The sequence below is a fragment of the Dysidea avara genome, chromosome 11 (genome assembly GCF_963678975.1).
Source record: "Dysidea avara chromosome 11, odDysAvar1.4, whole genome shotgun sequence".
Classification (NCBI taxonomy): Eukaryota; Metazoa; Porifera; class Demospongiae; order Dictyoceratida; family Dysideidae; genus Dysidea; species Dysidea avara.
Genome location: NC_089282.1, coordinates 2,913,714 through 2,929,101, shown reverse-complemented (window position 1 = coordinate 2,929,101; position 15,388 = coordinate 2,913,714). Strand labels below are relative to the sequence as shown.

The window sequence follows — 15,388 nt, the reverse complement described above, 5'->3', positions numbered from 1 at the left end:
TTATGACGTAATGACAAGGTGTTGTGGTTTGTGACATACAAGCAGCCGTAAAGTACAAAAGTTGTTACCACCGTTTCACACTCATGATGCTCAGAACAGCCATATTCATGAAAGGCTTAACAAGAAATGCCTGTGCAGCAGTCAAGATCTATGAAGGCATGCCTGTAGTTCGTTGAAAAACACAGAGAGCTCAAGTTAATTCAATTGCTAGTGATGTTGTTAGGTACACTATTATGTTCAATTAATGACATCATTAATTATACAAAGAGAAAGGGACAAACTTGAAAGTGTTACATCATGACTTGACAATATGCCCTTCTACAGGGGTATATGCCGGAGAGTTACATTAATTATATTGTAATAGTGTCACATTGAAGGTAGTGGAACTAGCAATTATGGCACTGTACACTTTTCCACAAGCATAAGACAGTGGCTATCACAACCCCAACTACACAAAAAATTATTGCTCTCCTTCGTTGTTCAGAAAACTCTCAATCACATAATTATAGTGGCATACTCTATATAGTCTAATTAGCAGAATTGATGTCATAGAAATTCAAAGGCAAGCCTTAGAGAGAACATGTGAAAGTGTCATGTACAAAAGAGTACACATAAATTTGAATGTCTACTGCGTCAGTTAGTGTTACAGCCGGTGAGCTAAATGGATCAAAGACATGGCCACTATTAGAGGTGTGCAATTATCTAGATATCATAAGACTTATCAAGATAAGGATGATAAGTTTATTTATCTAGATAATGGTAAACTACCGTAAATTACTTGTATATCACAGAATATGATCCGATGGTATAGACACCTCCAACTCTCCCACCACTGGGCAGTGTTATAGCTAACATTTTAAAATTTCAAATTGTCACTTTACTGGTTACATGTTAAATAAATAAATACTTGTTTCAATTATCTAGATATGTTAGATAATCAAGGTAAGTTCAAAAGGAAATATTGAGATAAGTCTAAATTTGTCATCACACGCCTCTAGCCACTATAGTGTATTTAGCTTTTACAGCAATACTGTACATCTATGCTTAAGTGTTACAATCAAGTATATACTCATCACCTGCATGATGGGCAGGCACAATATTATATCAATCACTTGGATCAATCTGCACGAAGGGCAGGTACCGCAGCTAGTAACTAATAATTATCTTTGTGCATTATTATATTTGCTATTATCATACATTAAAAAATAGCATCAAATTCTTATAAAATAGCATCAAACCAACTTTAGTTTTGCCGCAATAGCTATCGAGTTGACAATACCATACCGTTTATGAAATATCAATACCACTCAGCACTATATGCACTGACAATATAAACACACATCGAAAACTGTTATGACTATATACACATACAAACATGTCATTTTACATTTTTTATTCCATAATGCTGTAATAAATAAATAAATAAATACACAAATGCAGTGATTTAATGACACAATAAAAATTATCTTGTAAAAAATTAAAAACTCAAATATTTAAGTATAGACTGTTGCTCTTGTGAAATATGTTTCATAAACATTAAACTAGAAGTACGCATTGCTACACTCAAGTTTGTACTTTTGGTCAGCAACACTCTCAACTGACTAACAATACTATCATCAATAACTTTGTCATGTATGGAAAGCTGTATATTGGTCTCCAATTTCATAAATTGCTTAACTAAAGCTACTACCTGTTCATGTATCATACTGTAAATAAAATAAAGTCGATTCAGATTTGTTAGTTTGCTTAAGTCAGTTGCTAGACTGTTGGGTGGTACTTTGCACTGTATTAGATACAGATTAGTTACTGAGTCAGGCACTGTAATACTATTCCATTCCAACTTATAATAAAAACAGATATTCTTGCCATCACATACAATAGAAAGAGACAGTTTATTCTTCCATTCTTTTGAAATAAGTTGCCTTTGTATGTTCTTAAATAGCCAATGGTACAACTGACTACTGCCGTCAATTACCAGTTCTTTAATTTTCCACAATAATATCATGTCTACCAGTTTTAAAACAGATAAAGTTGTAAACTTATTATAAGATAAATTTAAAGTATTTACAGTTGAACCATTCTTCCTCTTTCTCAAACTCTTGTGCAATATGTCGCACTCAACATCTCCAAGAGCACAACCAGAAAAGCTTAATTCTTTCCAACCTACAGTAGAATCAGCTAATATTGCCATCACCCGAACAGCAGAATCAACATGTAGTTGGCAATTAGACAACTTCCATACAGTTACATGTGGCTCTAGTTGTAGTGCAAGAGAAATTTGCTTACATGTAGGCTCAACACCTATCAGTTGTGACTTGGTCACAAAAACAGAAGCAGCACAGACACACAACTTCTCATGCAATGAAAGATCATAACTGAAATGTATAAATATTTCTTTGAGCGAAGCAGGTAGGTGACACAGAAATTCAGTAATGTAGTCAGATGTTAATTGACTATTATACAAATGAAAACTTAATAAATCCCCTTTTTTGCTGATGTTTAAAAAGATCTTTCTCCACTCTGCATCTGTTAATTCACAGTTGCTAATATAAATAGCACGTAAATATTTATGCAATATTAGCTCTCTAAGAATTTTATCGCATTTCACTTTATGAGCAATTAAAGTATTATTCTCAACCAGAACAAAGTTCAGTTCACATACAAGTTTTGGTGACATGTTCATTCTTTGCGTTATCTCAATAAAACTACACATAATGAAGTAACTTTCATCCCCAAAATTTTTCCTCCAAAATGTTGTCTGTGATTGTTCCAAATATATAGGACGACATGGCATTTTGAGGTTAACAATGAGATTCAGTATTTCCGTGTCAGAAAGTACACCCCTTAAATGAGATGTACAAAATTTTCCTTTGACAATACCATCACCAATTATCAAAAAGATATAAGGAGGAGCCGGCGGTACACTTTTTACTTGCAATAATAAATCACCTATTTTAGTAGCATCTTCCTTGGATAGGGAGTGATCATGAATAAAAACATTGTTCAAAACATTGTGCTTTAGCACACCGTCAAACTCAACAAACGTCTTATTCAATTTTGAGCCATAAATATGAAGCTTTGAAAGGTGCCTGTTTATCAGCCATGAAGTATCTAGAGATGAGGTACAGTTCAGAACATGGAGACTAGTGATTGCTTTAGAAAAAGCTCCAAGGATCTGCTTTTGATCTGCATTGTTTGTAAACAGGTTTGATCCAAAAGAGATTACTGTCAAGTTAGATTCATTAAAAACTTGCTCAATTTCGTTTATAAATTCACCATCAACTGTAACTGCATCACTGACAACAACATCACGAGTGTGCCAACGAGATAATAACTCGAAAAGCAAACAATAGAAATTATGTTTGCCTTGTTTACTAAAACTACTGCCTGAAGTCTCCAAAATATCACCAGAATTGTTAGAATTATTGTGAGAAAAATCAGTCCGTTTAATCGTTATATCAGTATCAATATCAAACTTTTCAACTAGAATCTCTAAACCAGCACATCCAATTTTACAGTTGCGCAAGTTAAGCATTTCCCAAAAGTTAGTACATGATCTTAAGAAAAAAAATCCAACAGCATGTACATCAACACTTGATAACATTCGGTCACTAAGATCAATTTCTTTAGCAGGATTGCATATTAACACAGGGTTGTTTGTTTCAGCAAAACACTGGAGTAGATGTAATTTTTTGACTTTGTCATTCAAAAATTCATCTGCAATGATATAGTCTCTTACCAAATATTTAGTGAATAATTCATAGCGATTGCCAGAAAGAAAATGTCTCAGAGCAAATGTCTCTCCATTAGTAATGCCAAAGTACATGATCCAAGTATTGTAATAATCAACTTTCCAAAATGTTTCATTTAGCAACTTGGTCACATCATTTTTGCTTAGTAAGCTAATATGATAGGCAGCCATATACTCTTGAATATAGGAATGAATGAAATGGGCAGAAACAATTTCAGTATGATAGTCAATGTGAGTGTTCAATAAGCCAAAGCCACATGGATTTTTTAAAATCACATCAGCTAGCTTAGGAAAGTAAGTTTTCATATCACTAACTTTCTCTTGTTGCAGAATTTTAAAAGCTAAACCTGCCAACTCTGTGACTACCTTATAGTAATCTTCGGAAAGGTCAGTAAATTCAGTTTTAGGGCCAATAGATAACTGTGCAAAACTGCGTCTCAGATCACGAACAATTATCTTTAAAATAACATCTTTGAACAGTTTACTATGAGTATCTGCCAATTTTTTAGTACCCTGATTTTTAACCAAGTAACACAGAATACTTAGTATCAAAGGATTATAGCACATTCCTCTAATAGTGGGATTGGAATTTAAGTATCGTCGCAGTGCTGCAGCATTTTTAGATTCCAAAGCTTTGTCAATATAATCAAACCTTTGTACTTCTTCCAAGAATCCTGAAATCTGTATCCTATGCTGCACTTTGTCATGGAGATATATTGAAACATGAGAACGACACGTAATTACCATGGCACATTGTAGAAGTAGTGGTACATATCTATCAATGATTTTAGCAACAAAGGAATGGGTTCTTTCGTGTTCTGAAATTTCATCATAGCCATCAATTATTAGTAAAATGTTTTCACCCTTTGTACGTTCTAAATTCTTTTTAATACAATCAATTTTATAATCTGCCTGAAACAGAAAACGAAGTAAATCCTCAATCGATTCCATTCTCTTTAAATCACAATATCGTAAACACAGAAAGAAAACCAATTCAAATCCACTTTTCTTTGTATTTACAGCCCAAAAGTAAGCAATTTCTTTTGATAAAACTGTTTTCCCTATCCCAGCTACACCCTCAATGAGTATTCTAGATGCCCTACAATTTGTCAATAGACCATAAATGTATTCAATATCCCTGCCAATATCATTTTGTTTGAAGCACACAGGAGACTTTGGCATATCATTACATGGTCCTTTATGATGGATGAGGGATAATGGCATAACGCATCTACATAAATTGAATGATCTAACATCTATTCTTTCCTCAAACCTGTTTGTTGTGTACATTGCAATCAGGTGATTGGCAGCACTTTTCATACCTACAATAGACAGCTAAATATAAAAGCAGATAGTATATAGCTAGTGTGTTGTGCAACCAAGGGAAGCCACTGTGGGTGTACAACAGACATGTAAGTGTGTATATAGGAACCAAAAATGTGCAATATTCATGCATTCATAACTCGGTCATGCCCAACCATACACCATATAAGCAGAAATTTTGGCAAACAAAATATTTGGCGGGAGTTTAAGGGTGCTCTGTACTATTTGGTATGGCTTCCCAAAAATACATTTTGCTCTGTGGGTTGGCAAATTCTATCAAACTTTTATATCAGGACACATGATAGATGTCATGCGGCCAAGTACAGTTAGTGCAGATGCATAACAGACAAGTGTGTATTTTACAGGAACCAAAAAATACTGTTTCATGCACTTATAGCTCAATAGTATCTGAACAGAAATTAACCAGTTTTGTTGTGGAAACTCCCTCAAGGTAGGGTACTTCCTATTCCAAATTTGAGTTGCATCTGCCCAACCACCACTGAGATATACAGCTTCAAAGCTCATCTTATTATCTTCGTATTTTCTTCTCAATCATCTTCTGCTTCTTTTTTCTTCTTTACACTCCACTCGTTATAACTCGCACATGCTTTAGTCAATTGACTTCAAATTTGGAGGGCATAATGCAGCACATTTACAGCCCAATTTTCAGAGATTGAACTAAGAATAACACAATTATGAAAAAGTAAAAGCAATTTTGTTCTCACGCCTACAGGATAATCCACTTGACAGAGCAACTTGAAAATTGGTCTGTGCATGAAGTTACTATCATAGTGCAAACCTTTTGTGGTTGAAAGTATTAGCTAAGGAGACATAAAGCAAAATCAAACATGCAAAAAAATGCAATCAAGATACTCTAATAGAATAGTCACTGAAAAAATCTCCAGGTTTTGAACCAGGGACCTCCACACCTCTAAGCCCTTACCACTCTGCCACTGCTGTCAGTTGCTTACCTCACTTAATTTCTACATTATAAATGAAAGTTCCGGCTTAGTATACTAGAATGATAACTCAGTAGTGGAAATTCTAGAAAATCCTATATATGTTGTATTGAAGTGTTCAGAAAAAATTAGAGTACTACAAAAATTATGAAAATAGCGCGTGTCATGTGGTCAAGTACAGCCGGTGCAGGCAGGCGACATACTCTTTTTACAGAACCAAGAAAACACTACTTTCATGTATCCGCAGCTCGATAGTGCTTGAACAGTAATTAATCATTTTTGCTGTGGAAACTTCCTCAGGGTAGGACATCTCCCATGAGTCAAGTCTGCCCAGCTATCTTCGCACCTTCAAAATTCAACTCTTCACAGTCTTCTCCAATTCCTGTAGTAAAGGGGGAAAAGTACAAAGGCGAGTTAAAAGTAAGTGTCAAGGCCAACCATACGCTGGCTTTGGAACCTGCAATTACAAAAAGAAGTGATATCCGCATAAAAACAGCTTGGAAGGTGCGGTCTTAAAAAGCCTGGGTAAAAAAAGTTGTGAAATCAAAAGTGGCGGCCAAGAAATGGCTGCAATGATGTAATAAATTTTAATAATGACTGTGGGCTTTTAAGGCCGTACTTTTTTTCACAGCTTGGCTGTTGTTGTGCGGTACCCAACATGAGGAATCACTAGTGCACAGTGTAATATGTATAAACCCCATGTCTCAACTCATTGCAGAATGTGAGTTGTAAATTTTTGGCTTAAAGTTTGAACTAGTCTTACATTTCATAGATTAGAGCCTTCAGTTGGTATATTTCTCAAAACTGTATAATAAAATGTGGGTCTCCTCTAGCTTTTCAATCATCAGATACCCTTCTTCTGGACTTGAGCTGGCACTAATTAGTCTTTTCATTGCCACACCATTCCTCACCAAAAGATCCTATCAAAATGACAAACGCTCTTACTGGTTCAAAAATGACCAGACTAGTTTTAATTTTAGCATCAAGGTCTAGAAAATGAAGTGCTCCTGCTGGCTGACCACAGTTATTGTTACTTAATTGCATAACCAGGATAATAATCAAGCAATTATGGATTACTATATTCATTGAACTAAACAAGACCACTTTGCTTTCTATCTTCACTTGTGGCTACTTATCTCAGTGCTGACCTCTGTCAGAAGATGTAAATAGCTGATCTCAGAAGCCATATGGAAATAGTACAAACAAAATGCATGTAGTGGAGTCCCATATGGTAGCACTTTGTGTGTGGCTTCTCATTTATAGACAGTTACTATTTTTCAATAATGCTTATCTCATTGCCTATGTACTGGCCCGCGTACTGGAGAGACTTTCATGTGAAACAAAGGACAAAGATTGATTTATTCAATCTATAGCCAGTGCAGCAGCCATTTGAAACAGGAAAAAAAAGAAGTAATTAGAAAAAAAATCCTTGTTGCAAGATCTCCACTGTGTGTAGATATTTTTACTTCTTTCCGGCAAAAGAGTAGCGCTTTAAGCTGCGACATTACAGACAAACATAGAACTGTTTGATTACATCGATAGCAAAAATGTAGTGCTGACTGTGCAGGTATAGCTACTATAGAAGCTCCATGCACTCGCAATTGGTCATACTTCTCTTTTAACAACCTTCACCATCCATACTTGACGAGCTTGCTAGATACAGCACTTTCCTTCATGCTTGATCTCATGCCTATTCAATCGGTTAAAATATTAGAGACACTAATATGGTGAGACTTTAATTTGGCAATTTCGTATGTGTCTGCCTATTGCCAAATTTAATTCCATGCCAAAATTTCTGCTCATACGGTATACAAACAGTTTTTGCAGTAGAAATTACTTCAGGATGGGACTCCTTCAGTACCAAAATCAAAAAGAATGATTTTCATTGATCTGACACTACATCAGATTAGTGTCAAAGTTGATCTGACAATACAAGTGTGAAGCACATGCAGCCACGAGCATGCCAAGCAAAAATTTTTGGCATTAAAATAGCATCTGATAGCATTGTCAGATCTTCATTTAGGAAATGACTCAAGGGGGGGAATAAAGTTTTATGAGAAGGGGAAACAGTGCATCTCAGACTTTCATTTAAACTGTTAGGGAAAAGAGTTGGGGACACCCCCTCCCCCCCGAAAATGAACCCCTGATTGTAACACCCAAACTTCTTTAGCAGCCTAAATACGTAGTTACTATGTATTAACTTTTACAATTAATTTTGTACCACATATGTATTTGAACAGTAATCAATGACTATAAAATTAAAGGTAAGGGTTCAATTATGTTTTTTAAAACTTCTTTTTTCAGTAGCATCTTAAATGCTTTATTAAAGTGTTCAAAAAAATTAAACTTTTGTAAATGACTGCACATTAAATCACATAGTACTCATTGTAAGGTAGCAAGTCAATGAATTCAGTGCAAGATGAATTTGTGGCTGAATAAAGTCATATATCGTTATCTCAATTGAGTTTGGCTGCAGCATAAAGGGTTCTCAGTGTACAAAGTTAAAAGAAAACAAGATAGGGAATATAATATTAATCAGCCATCACGTAATGTTTGTTTCTAGCATTCATTAGACTAGTGAAATAAGCTGCTGGAACAGTAGCATAGCGTATAATTGGCTAGCTAGAACTAGATACATTTATGCATGTTTAAAACAGTTTTTAAAAACAAATGATGTAAGTAGAATGGACTTGAACTTTTGTGCTGGTTAGTTGCATGGGATGAAACATGTGGGTAGGTGTGCCCAACCATCTCTGAAGGTCTGGCTATACCACTGTCCATATTAATCACAATCTTCAATGGGCCACATCTGTCAAGTATTTAGGTGTTGCTGTAGAAACTAAGCTATCATGGAACAATCAGATATCACATGCTTCTGCAACTAACGTCTTAAACTTTTTGTGCCATTATATGTAAACCTACTGTTCTCCATCAAAACACAGGGCCTTCAGGGCATTTGTGATTCCTATATTGGATTATATAATAGTTATACTGGCACAATGTGGAGACTATGAAATTTATAAACCCGAAGGCCCAAGCTGTAGCACACGAGTGAAGCGAGGGCACTACTAAGGGTCTGAGGGTTTATAAATTTCATAGACTCCACATTGTGCCTGTATAACTGCTTTAGACTCTATTTCACATTACACTCAGATTACTTACCTCATCCACGGCTGTTTCTGCTGTAGGCTCGGCAAAAGCGGCTGGTTTTCTTGCAATAATACTAGCACCATGGCAACTATGCATCCTCATGTGACAAAATAATCATGCCCGTTAAATCACACACGTGAACAATTCATAGCGATTGGATAAACCTAGATTTTGAGCATATGTTATATTGTGCCTGAAGGCGTAGAGTATATTAGAAAACAAGGTGGAGTATATGAGATTTATTACCCACCCAAAACAGCCTAAATAGAGTCTAAGTGAGTGTTACATGAAATCTCCACACTCAGAATAACATTTCTGCACTTGCAACATTACAAAAAAATCAATCGCCTTTTTATCACTTTGTAACAAGTAAGCTTCTGTTGTTAACTTGTTACAGTGATTATAGCCTTCCCCAAAAAGCTCAACAAACAAACTTTTTGTTGATACTGTATTTACTTGGTTAAATGCTGTGACGTCAGTTTAAAAAAATTGATGCAGCAACTATTCAAACTCAACCACTGCTTAATACTAAAAAAAACAATCCATACTTTGTTACCTAGCCATACATATAAGCCCATTTTGTGTAAACATACATTGTTACGACAGTCATGCAAATGATCTATTGAATTATCAATGGTAAGGATGATGAAGGGAATACCATTAAGTACTTGTGTGATACATATATACTGCATGTACATGCAAAAAAAATTAGTGATCATACCATTAGAATCAACTGCCAACTTTTTGATAGCAGTATTAAGGTTAGTTATTGATGCTTCATGGTCATTGTCTATCCACCAACTCAGCATTTCTGTTAAACACTCCACACAATTCCCTCTTTTATCATAGCCAATAATATCTAATCGACTCCTATAAATTCCAAGGTAAGTGCCCAGGAGATTCCATTGTGAAGCATGATCCATCACGTTGCTCTCAAGAAGTGTTTTCAGACTGGGTTTGTGTCGGTCTCCTATTCATAACAAAATTACAGTATGGCAAATTAGGGATTAGCACACACATGAGCACTCACAAATGACAGGTCTGTAACACACACACGCACGCACGCATGCACGCACACACACACACACTACACACACACAGCTGAGCAATAGTACAACTACTTTTACATCACGATAGCGATAGTATCAGAATATTACTAGCAGTTATCAAAGACACTCAACGTCACATAAACAACATCCAATTACATACCACGTATCTGCTTTTCTTAATACTCTTTTGATAAAAATTATTATGCACTACTGTTGTAATCTTTGTGATGCACACTTGGCTGGACTTTCATAGTTTCCTCAACTTCAATGCTATCATGTTAACTACTGTTATCTGTATTTTTGACTAAGTACAGACATGTTTAATATATCGCGATAGTATGACTGCATACTATCATATCGCAATTGTTACTCACTATCACAATAATTGGTAGATTGCAACTATAGCTCAGTTCTAACACATCCACACAATATACTACACACATACAAGAATGGTATGGTGTTGAGAAAAATATCACTAGATATTCAAGATGATTCGTACTTATACCCACACCTGTGATATTTGAAGTTTTCTAAATGGGAATAAACTATGACAAATGTACCACCAAGTAAGGAGATCTATAGATCACATACCCCATGCATGGCCATTGAATTACATACCTAATACCTTAGCATGGAATAGTACAATGTCTGTTATACAACAAACAGAAGTTAGCTAGTATTCCACAAGAGACTGATGATTAGTACATGGCACTTATTGCATGCTATTGTACTATACATGTACTAAAGTCCCCAATGCAGAATTCTGATGGCATGACACAATCATGTGAAGTAGTATTGTGGTCATGAACATGTATTTCCTGTTTATTTCAATATTTCTACAATATTTACAAATACCGTTTGTATAAAGGTCACTCAGTTTACAGGTTAAAATTATTCTATACACTCTAGACTGGACAAGAGTCTTAAGGGGGGCTGCCAGAGTGGTGAATACCAACCAGATGATATACTTTACATGTAGCACTGAGTCACCCTCCTTGTGAAAAAACATTGTATGTGTATGATCTCTTATTGGCTTGCAAGGCCAACACAAAGGTATAACCTGATCCTGCCTGGTCTCCACCTCATGGCAGAATCAGGTTAAAAAGCAATTTGCCTATCATCCGTCAATCATCATCTGTCATGATTTTCCATCATCCATCACCAGTTTTCAACTAAGTTAGTCCCAATGATCTGGAGCATGAGCTGTTTGTGCTTTCAGTGCATTTTGGGGGTCTTTGTAATCCAACACAATTATCTGATAAACAGTACAATTTTTCAAAGGAACTTTTGTGCAGTATGGCTGCCCTTATTTTAGACCAGCAATCCCATCAAGGTAATCCATCATCAAAATGAGCAATTTAAACATCTTACCTCTGTCAAGAATCAGTCCTTCATAGACCATTCCAGATCTGTTGTGTCTCATTGTCCCTCCCACCATGCTTTTCCTATCTTGTACCATAATGATGTAAGAGCCAAATTGTTATCCATGATGTACAAACTGAGCCCCACCTGCAATCGTGCTCTCTAGTGAGGTCTTGTGTCATCATTCTGCTGTGTTTGAGGATGACCCTAGAGTGGATATCTGGGCTGCAGGATTTTGGCCATGCTCACATCACAAAACCTTTTTCAATGTATGTGTCTTTAACAGCTTTGCAGCAACCAACCGTTCTTCCACCCTTGCTGCTACTTTTCATCAATATAAAGGTGAAAAGAGTCGTGCCTATGAAGAACGCATATGTGAAATTGAGCATGGCAGTTTTACCCCCTTGTTTTTTCCAGTTCTGGTGGTATGGGTACAGTTGCTACCATGATGTATAAGCACCTGGCTCACTGGTTGAGTGCAAAGTAGATTCCCTATATTCTTTGGTGATGGCCTCGCTCCACTGTTGTTTGGGGTTTTCCTGGTCCACTATGAGATGCTTAAGGGGCTCACGTTCAACTTCTCAGTCTCCGGTAGTCCCCCTGCAATCTTACTGCTGCTGAGGGAAGGCTTGCTCCGTCCTGATCCCTAGGCTGGTAGGCTCTATCATACATGCATGCACACGCTACACATATCTCAAACCTCAAGTTGTCCACAATTAGAAGTTGTGATAACGAAAGGCTTTTGAGTGTGTCACCTATGAAAAGCACCCTTACAGAATAGCCTTATATCAAATCCAGCATTAAGAAACAGAAAACACTTACAGAAGCTAAAACATTGAATTTTTAAAAAATTGCCAAAACCCAGCTATCTGCGTGCCAGACCACAGTCGTAAGGCTAGAGGCCAAACAAAGCAGCACACAGCCACCATTTCACACCACAACATCACATGTGCCTCTTCCTCTTTAATTAAAAAGTTGTCTTCTTCATGCAAGAAGCCATACAGGTGCATTAATTTCAAATTACCGTAAGAGGAAGTAGCTGCAGTTTTTCCAAATTACATTGCAACCACACCCTCAAACAATCAGAACATGCCACCACACCTTTAAATGATCAAAGCACGGCAACCACACCTCTTAATGATCCAGTTGCAATCAGCTGCAGTTAAAACAAGACATAGCACTAGCCACACCACTTAATCTATTCAGCAAGATCAAGGTACTCAAATAAAGCAGTCACAGCCACACATGTATAAGGCAAACACAATAAGATTCCTTGTTTCTCATCTTGAGAGCAATCAGGTTGTAAAGGTGGGCGATTATTACTAAAATTTCATTATATTTATGGTAAGCCTTCAAAATGACAATGCACTGTCCACAAGCCAACTTGTCTCAAGCAACAGGATAGATGTTTTAAAGGACTGTGGCTTTTCATAGAACAATAAAACACTTTCCAAGAAATTTAGTAGCAAAGTAACACTTCTTATAAGAATTTGCAACTAGAAAAACGCCTCCAAGTAAATGATGATAATGGTTTTGATTGCTGTAGACCATATAGCTAACATGGCCTAGCCAATATAAACATCTCCCCGTGATTATTTTAGATATTGGCTCAATGCCAAACGTTTAAGGCACTGTTCATACCTTGAGACACCTAAGATAATCCTACTATATACAACAATGTGGGCAAAAGTACACATGGGATACCTCAAGAGTCCACGTCACAGTTAATATACTGCTGCTAATGCTGCTCTCATACAGTAGTTCTTCCAAGTAACACTACGGATGATTGAGCAGTATGGGTATCCTTGCTGGAGACCATTTCAAGATTAAGACAATGCACCACCAGTGACCAATCCCAACCTGAGTCTGCATATCTTCATGGAAGGACCTAATAATCTGCAACATTTGAGGAGAAACACCAGATCTCTCCAAAACCTGGCGCAAGGCATCTCTTGGCACTAATTCCTAAATCAACAAAGAGAGTAAACAATAGTTTTTGGTGTCCTCATGCCTTTTCCAATAGTTGTCAAACCACAAAAATAATCCCTACTATTTTGAAAGTTTCGGAAAGATGTTTTCTGCAATGCACTGAAGTAAGAGTTTATAAGCACCAAAAGCTTGAAAATGCCTTGTTGTGTCTTGCGGCACTTATGAGCTCCTGACTGAAGTCTTTTGAGCAAACAATATATTTACTGACTATGCCCCAACTGATGCCACACCAGCTACTGTAGCCCTGTAGATCTCTCTTCTTTGGCACTAGCACTACCTTCCAGTCTGCCACTAAATCACTATCTCTCCAAATGTACATGTCTTCCCCATAACATGGAACACCACACAACAGCTCTCACCTAGTCACACATACACACATACACGCACACAGAAACAAAAGTGAGGCACACAAAATTGCCACCTGGTGAAGGGTGACTGGAGGCCACAGAACCCTAAGTTCCGCAACGACCCCAACACCAGTACATAGGACAGTTGAGCATTTGCTTCACCTGGTCCACTACACTGCTGGGTAGACTGGCATGGAAGCAGTGAACCTGGAACCTACATGCATACACACACATAGCATCATGAATGTGGGCTCTGCACACAACTGTTCCACCCGCATAATGGTTTTTCTTATTCGGAAAGACTGGAGCAAAACAAAGCAATTCTCATTCTGGTGTTGTAGAGGGTGTAAGTCTTAGCTGATTGCTTGCCAAATACATTTACTAACTAAGTTACCTGAATACAGTTCCGTAAGTATTACAATGTTTACCTTCTTTTCCGGTCTCCTTCAAATGATGATCCGCCATCTTGCAGTGTACAGGGTGGACAGGTTACGTGGTGGTGAAGCTACGAATCTACTGCGAGCTCTACTGGAGCGCTCCACTGATAAATAGTTGACAATCCGCGTGCTTTGATGACTGTAATACACTGTTCATGTGCCGATGGGAAAGGTGATGTCACGTGCGATAGGTAACTTCCCTTGGATTGTCATGCGAAAACTGGATCCCCTACTTTTCCGACTATTTTGGATCCCCGAATAACTTATCTCGTGAATTTGTAATAAAATATTTGGATCCCCTAGTCCTGGACTCCATTTGAAACCAAGGGGGACTGATATTTCAGAGGGTTACTGAAATGTTTGGACCTCAACACATGGGGGACTGATTTTTCAGAGACTGAAACATTTGGATCCCCAGTCCATTTTATATTTGGACCCATTTGCTACAAGATATCTAATAACTTGATAAATATGCCTTGCAACCAATCTCTTATCCCTTGCACCTCCCACACTCGCCATCATCGACTCTGCTATCAGCTCCCTTACTCGACTCACTTATATTCCTTTTTCCCGTCAGCCATCAGATTGTGGAACAGCCTTAGCCAGCAAACCATTAACTCTCCAACTCTAGATCACTTCAAAAGAACACTTATAATAACATGACTGTATGTACGAACTGTTTTGTAATATGTCACACCCCCCTTCCCCACAACTCACCTACTTGTAATGTTGTGCCACACACTCTTCTTGAGGTTCTGCACATTATATATAATAATAATAATAACAATTCTTTCAGAGTCTGAAATTAATACTTGGTCTCCTTCAGAACTAACAGGGAAACTGATATTTTATGTGAATATTCAACACTATGTAGGGATTTTTGAACTGACTAGTCGTATATGTACCCTAGATAAAAATCAGATCATCCTGAGAGCCATTCTTTCATGACTACAACAAGAAGTCTACCATCACCACTCCAGCTGGGAGATCCAGACCACTACTGACTACTGATCATGAGACT

At 37.1% G+C, this 15,388-nt stretch overlaps 1 protein-coding gene across 7 annotated transcripts; it reads right to left on the bottom strand.

Moving 5' to 3' along the window:
- Nucleotides 1–1,269: 1,269 nt before the first annotated feature.
- On the bottom strand, nucleotides 1,270–14,565 carry LOC136238383 (uncharacterized). Of its 7 annotated transcripts, none has more exons than XM_066028823.1 (8): nucleotides 13,455–13,559; nucleotides 13,299–13,402; nucleotides 12,295–12,349; nucleotides 11,844–12,245; nucleotides 11,742–11,801; nucleotides 11,604–11,677; nucleotides 9,905–10,153; nucleotides 1,270–5,073 (listed from the first exon to the last, which is right to left on the bottom strand). In XM_066028823.1, the coding sequence occupies exons 4-8, from the start codon at nucleotides 11,981–11,983 to the stop codon at nucleotides 1,478–1,480; spliced, it is 4,119 nt and encodes a 1,372-aa protein (XP_065884895.1). In that variant the 5' UTR covers nucleotides 11,984–12,245; nucleotides 12,295–12,349; nucleotides 13,299–13,402; nucleotides 13,455–13,559; the 3' UTR covers nucleotides 1,270–1,477. The 7 variants fall into 7 exon arrangements, with proteins under 7 accessions (XP_065884895.1, XP_065884897.1, XP_065884898.1 ...); XM_066028825.1 differs by having other exon boundaries at nucleotides 11,854–12,245; XM_066028826.1 differs by having other exon boundaries at nucleotides 11,604–12,245.
- Between the last annotated feature and the right edge of the window lie 823 nt (nucleotides 14,566–15,388).

Coding starts and splice junctions, on each gene's coding strand:
- LOC136238383 (XM_066028823.1), bottom strand. CDS start 11,983: ATGCTCAATTTCACATATGCGTTCTTCATAGGCACGACTCTTTTCACC. Junction 11,678..11,741: donor ACTAGAGAGCACGATTGCAG/GTGGGGCTCAGT, acceptor GGTACAAGATAG/GAAAAGCATGGTGGGAGGGA. Junction 10,154..11,603: donor AGGACTGATTCTTGACAGAG/GTAAGATGTTTA, acceptor TGTTATGAATAG/GAGACCGACACAAACCCAGT.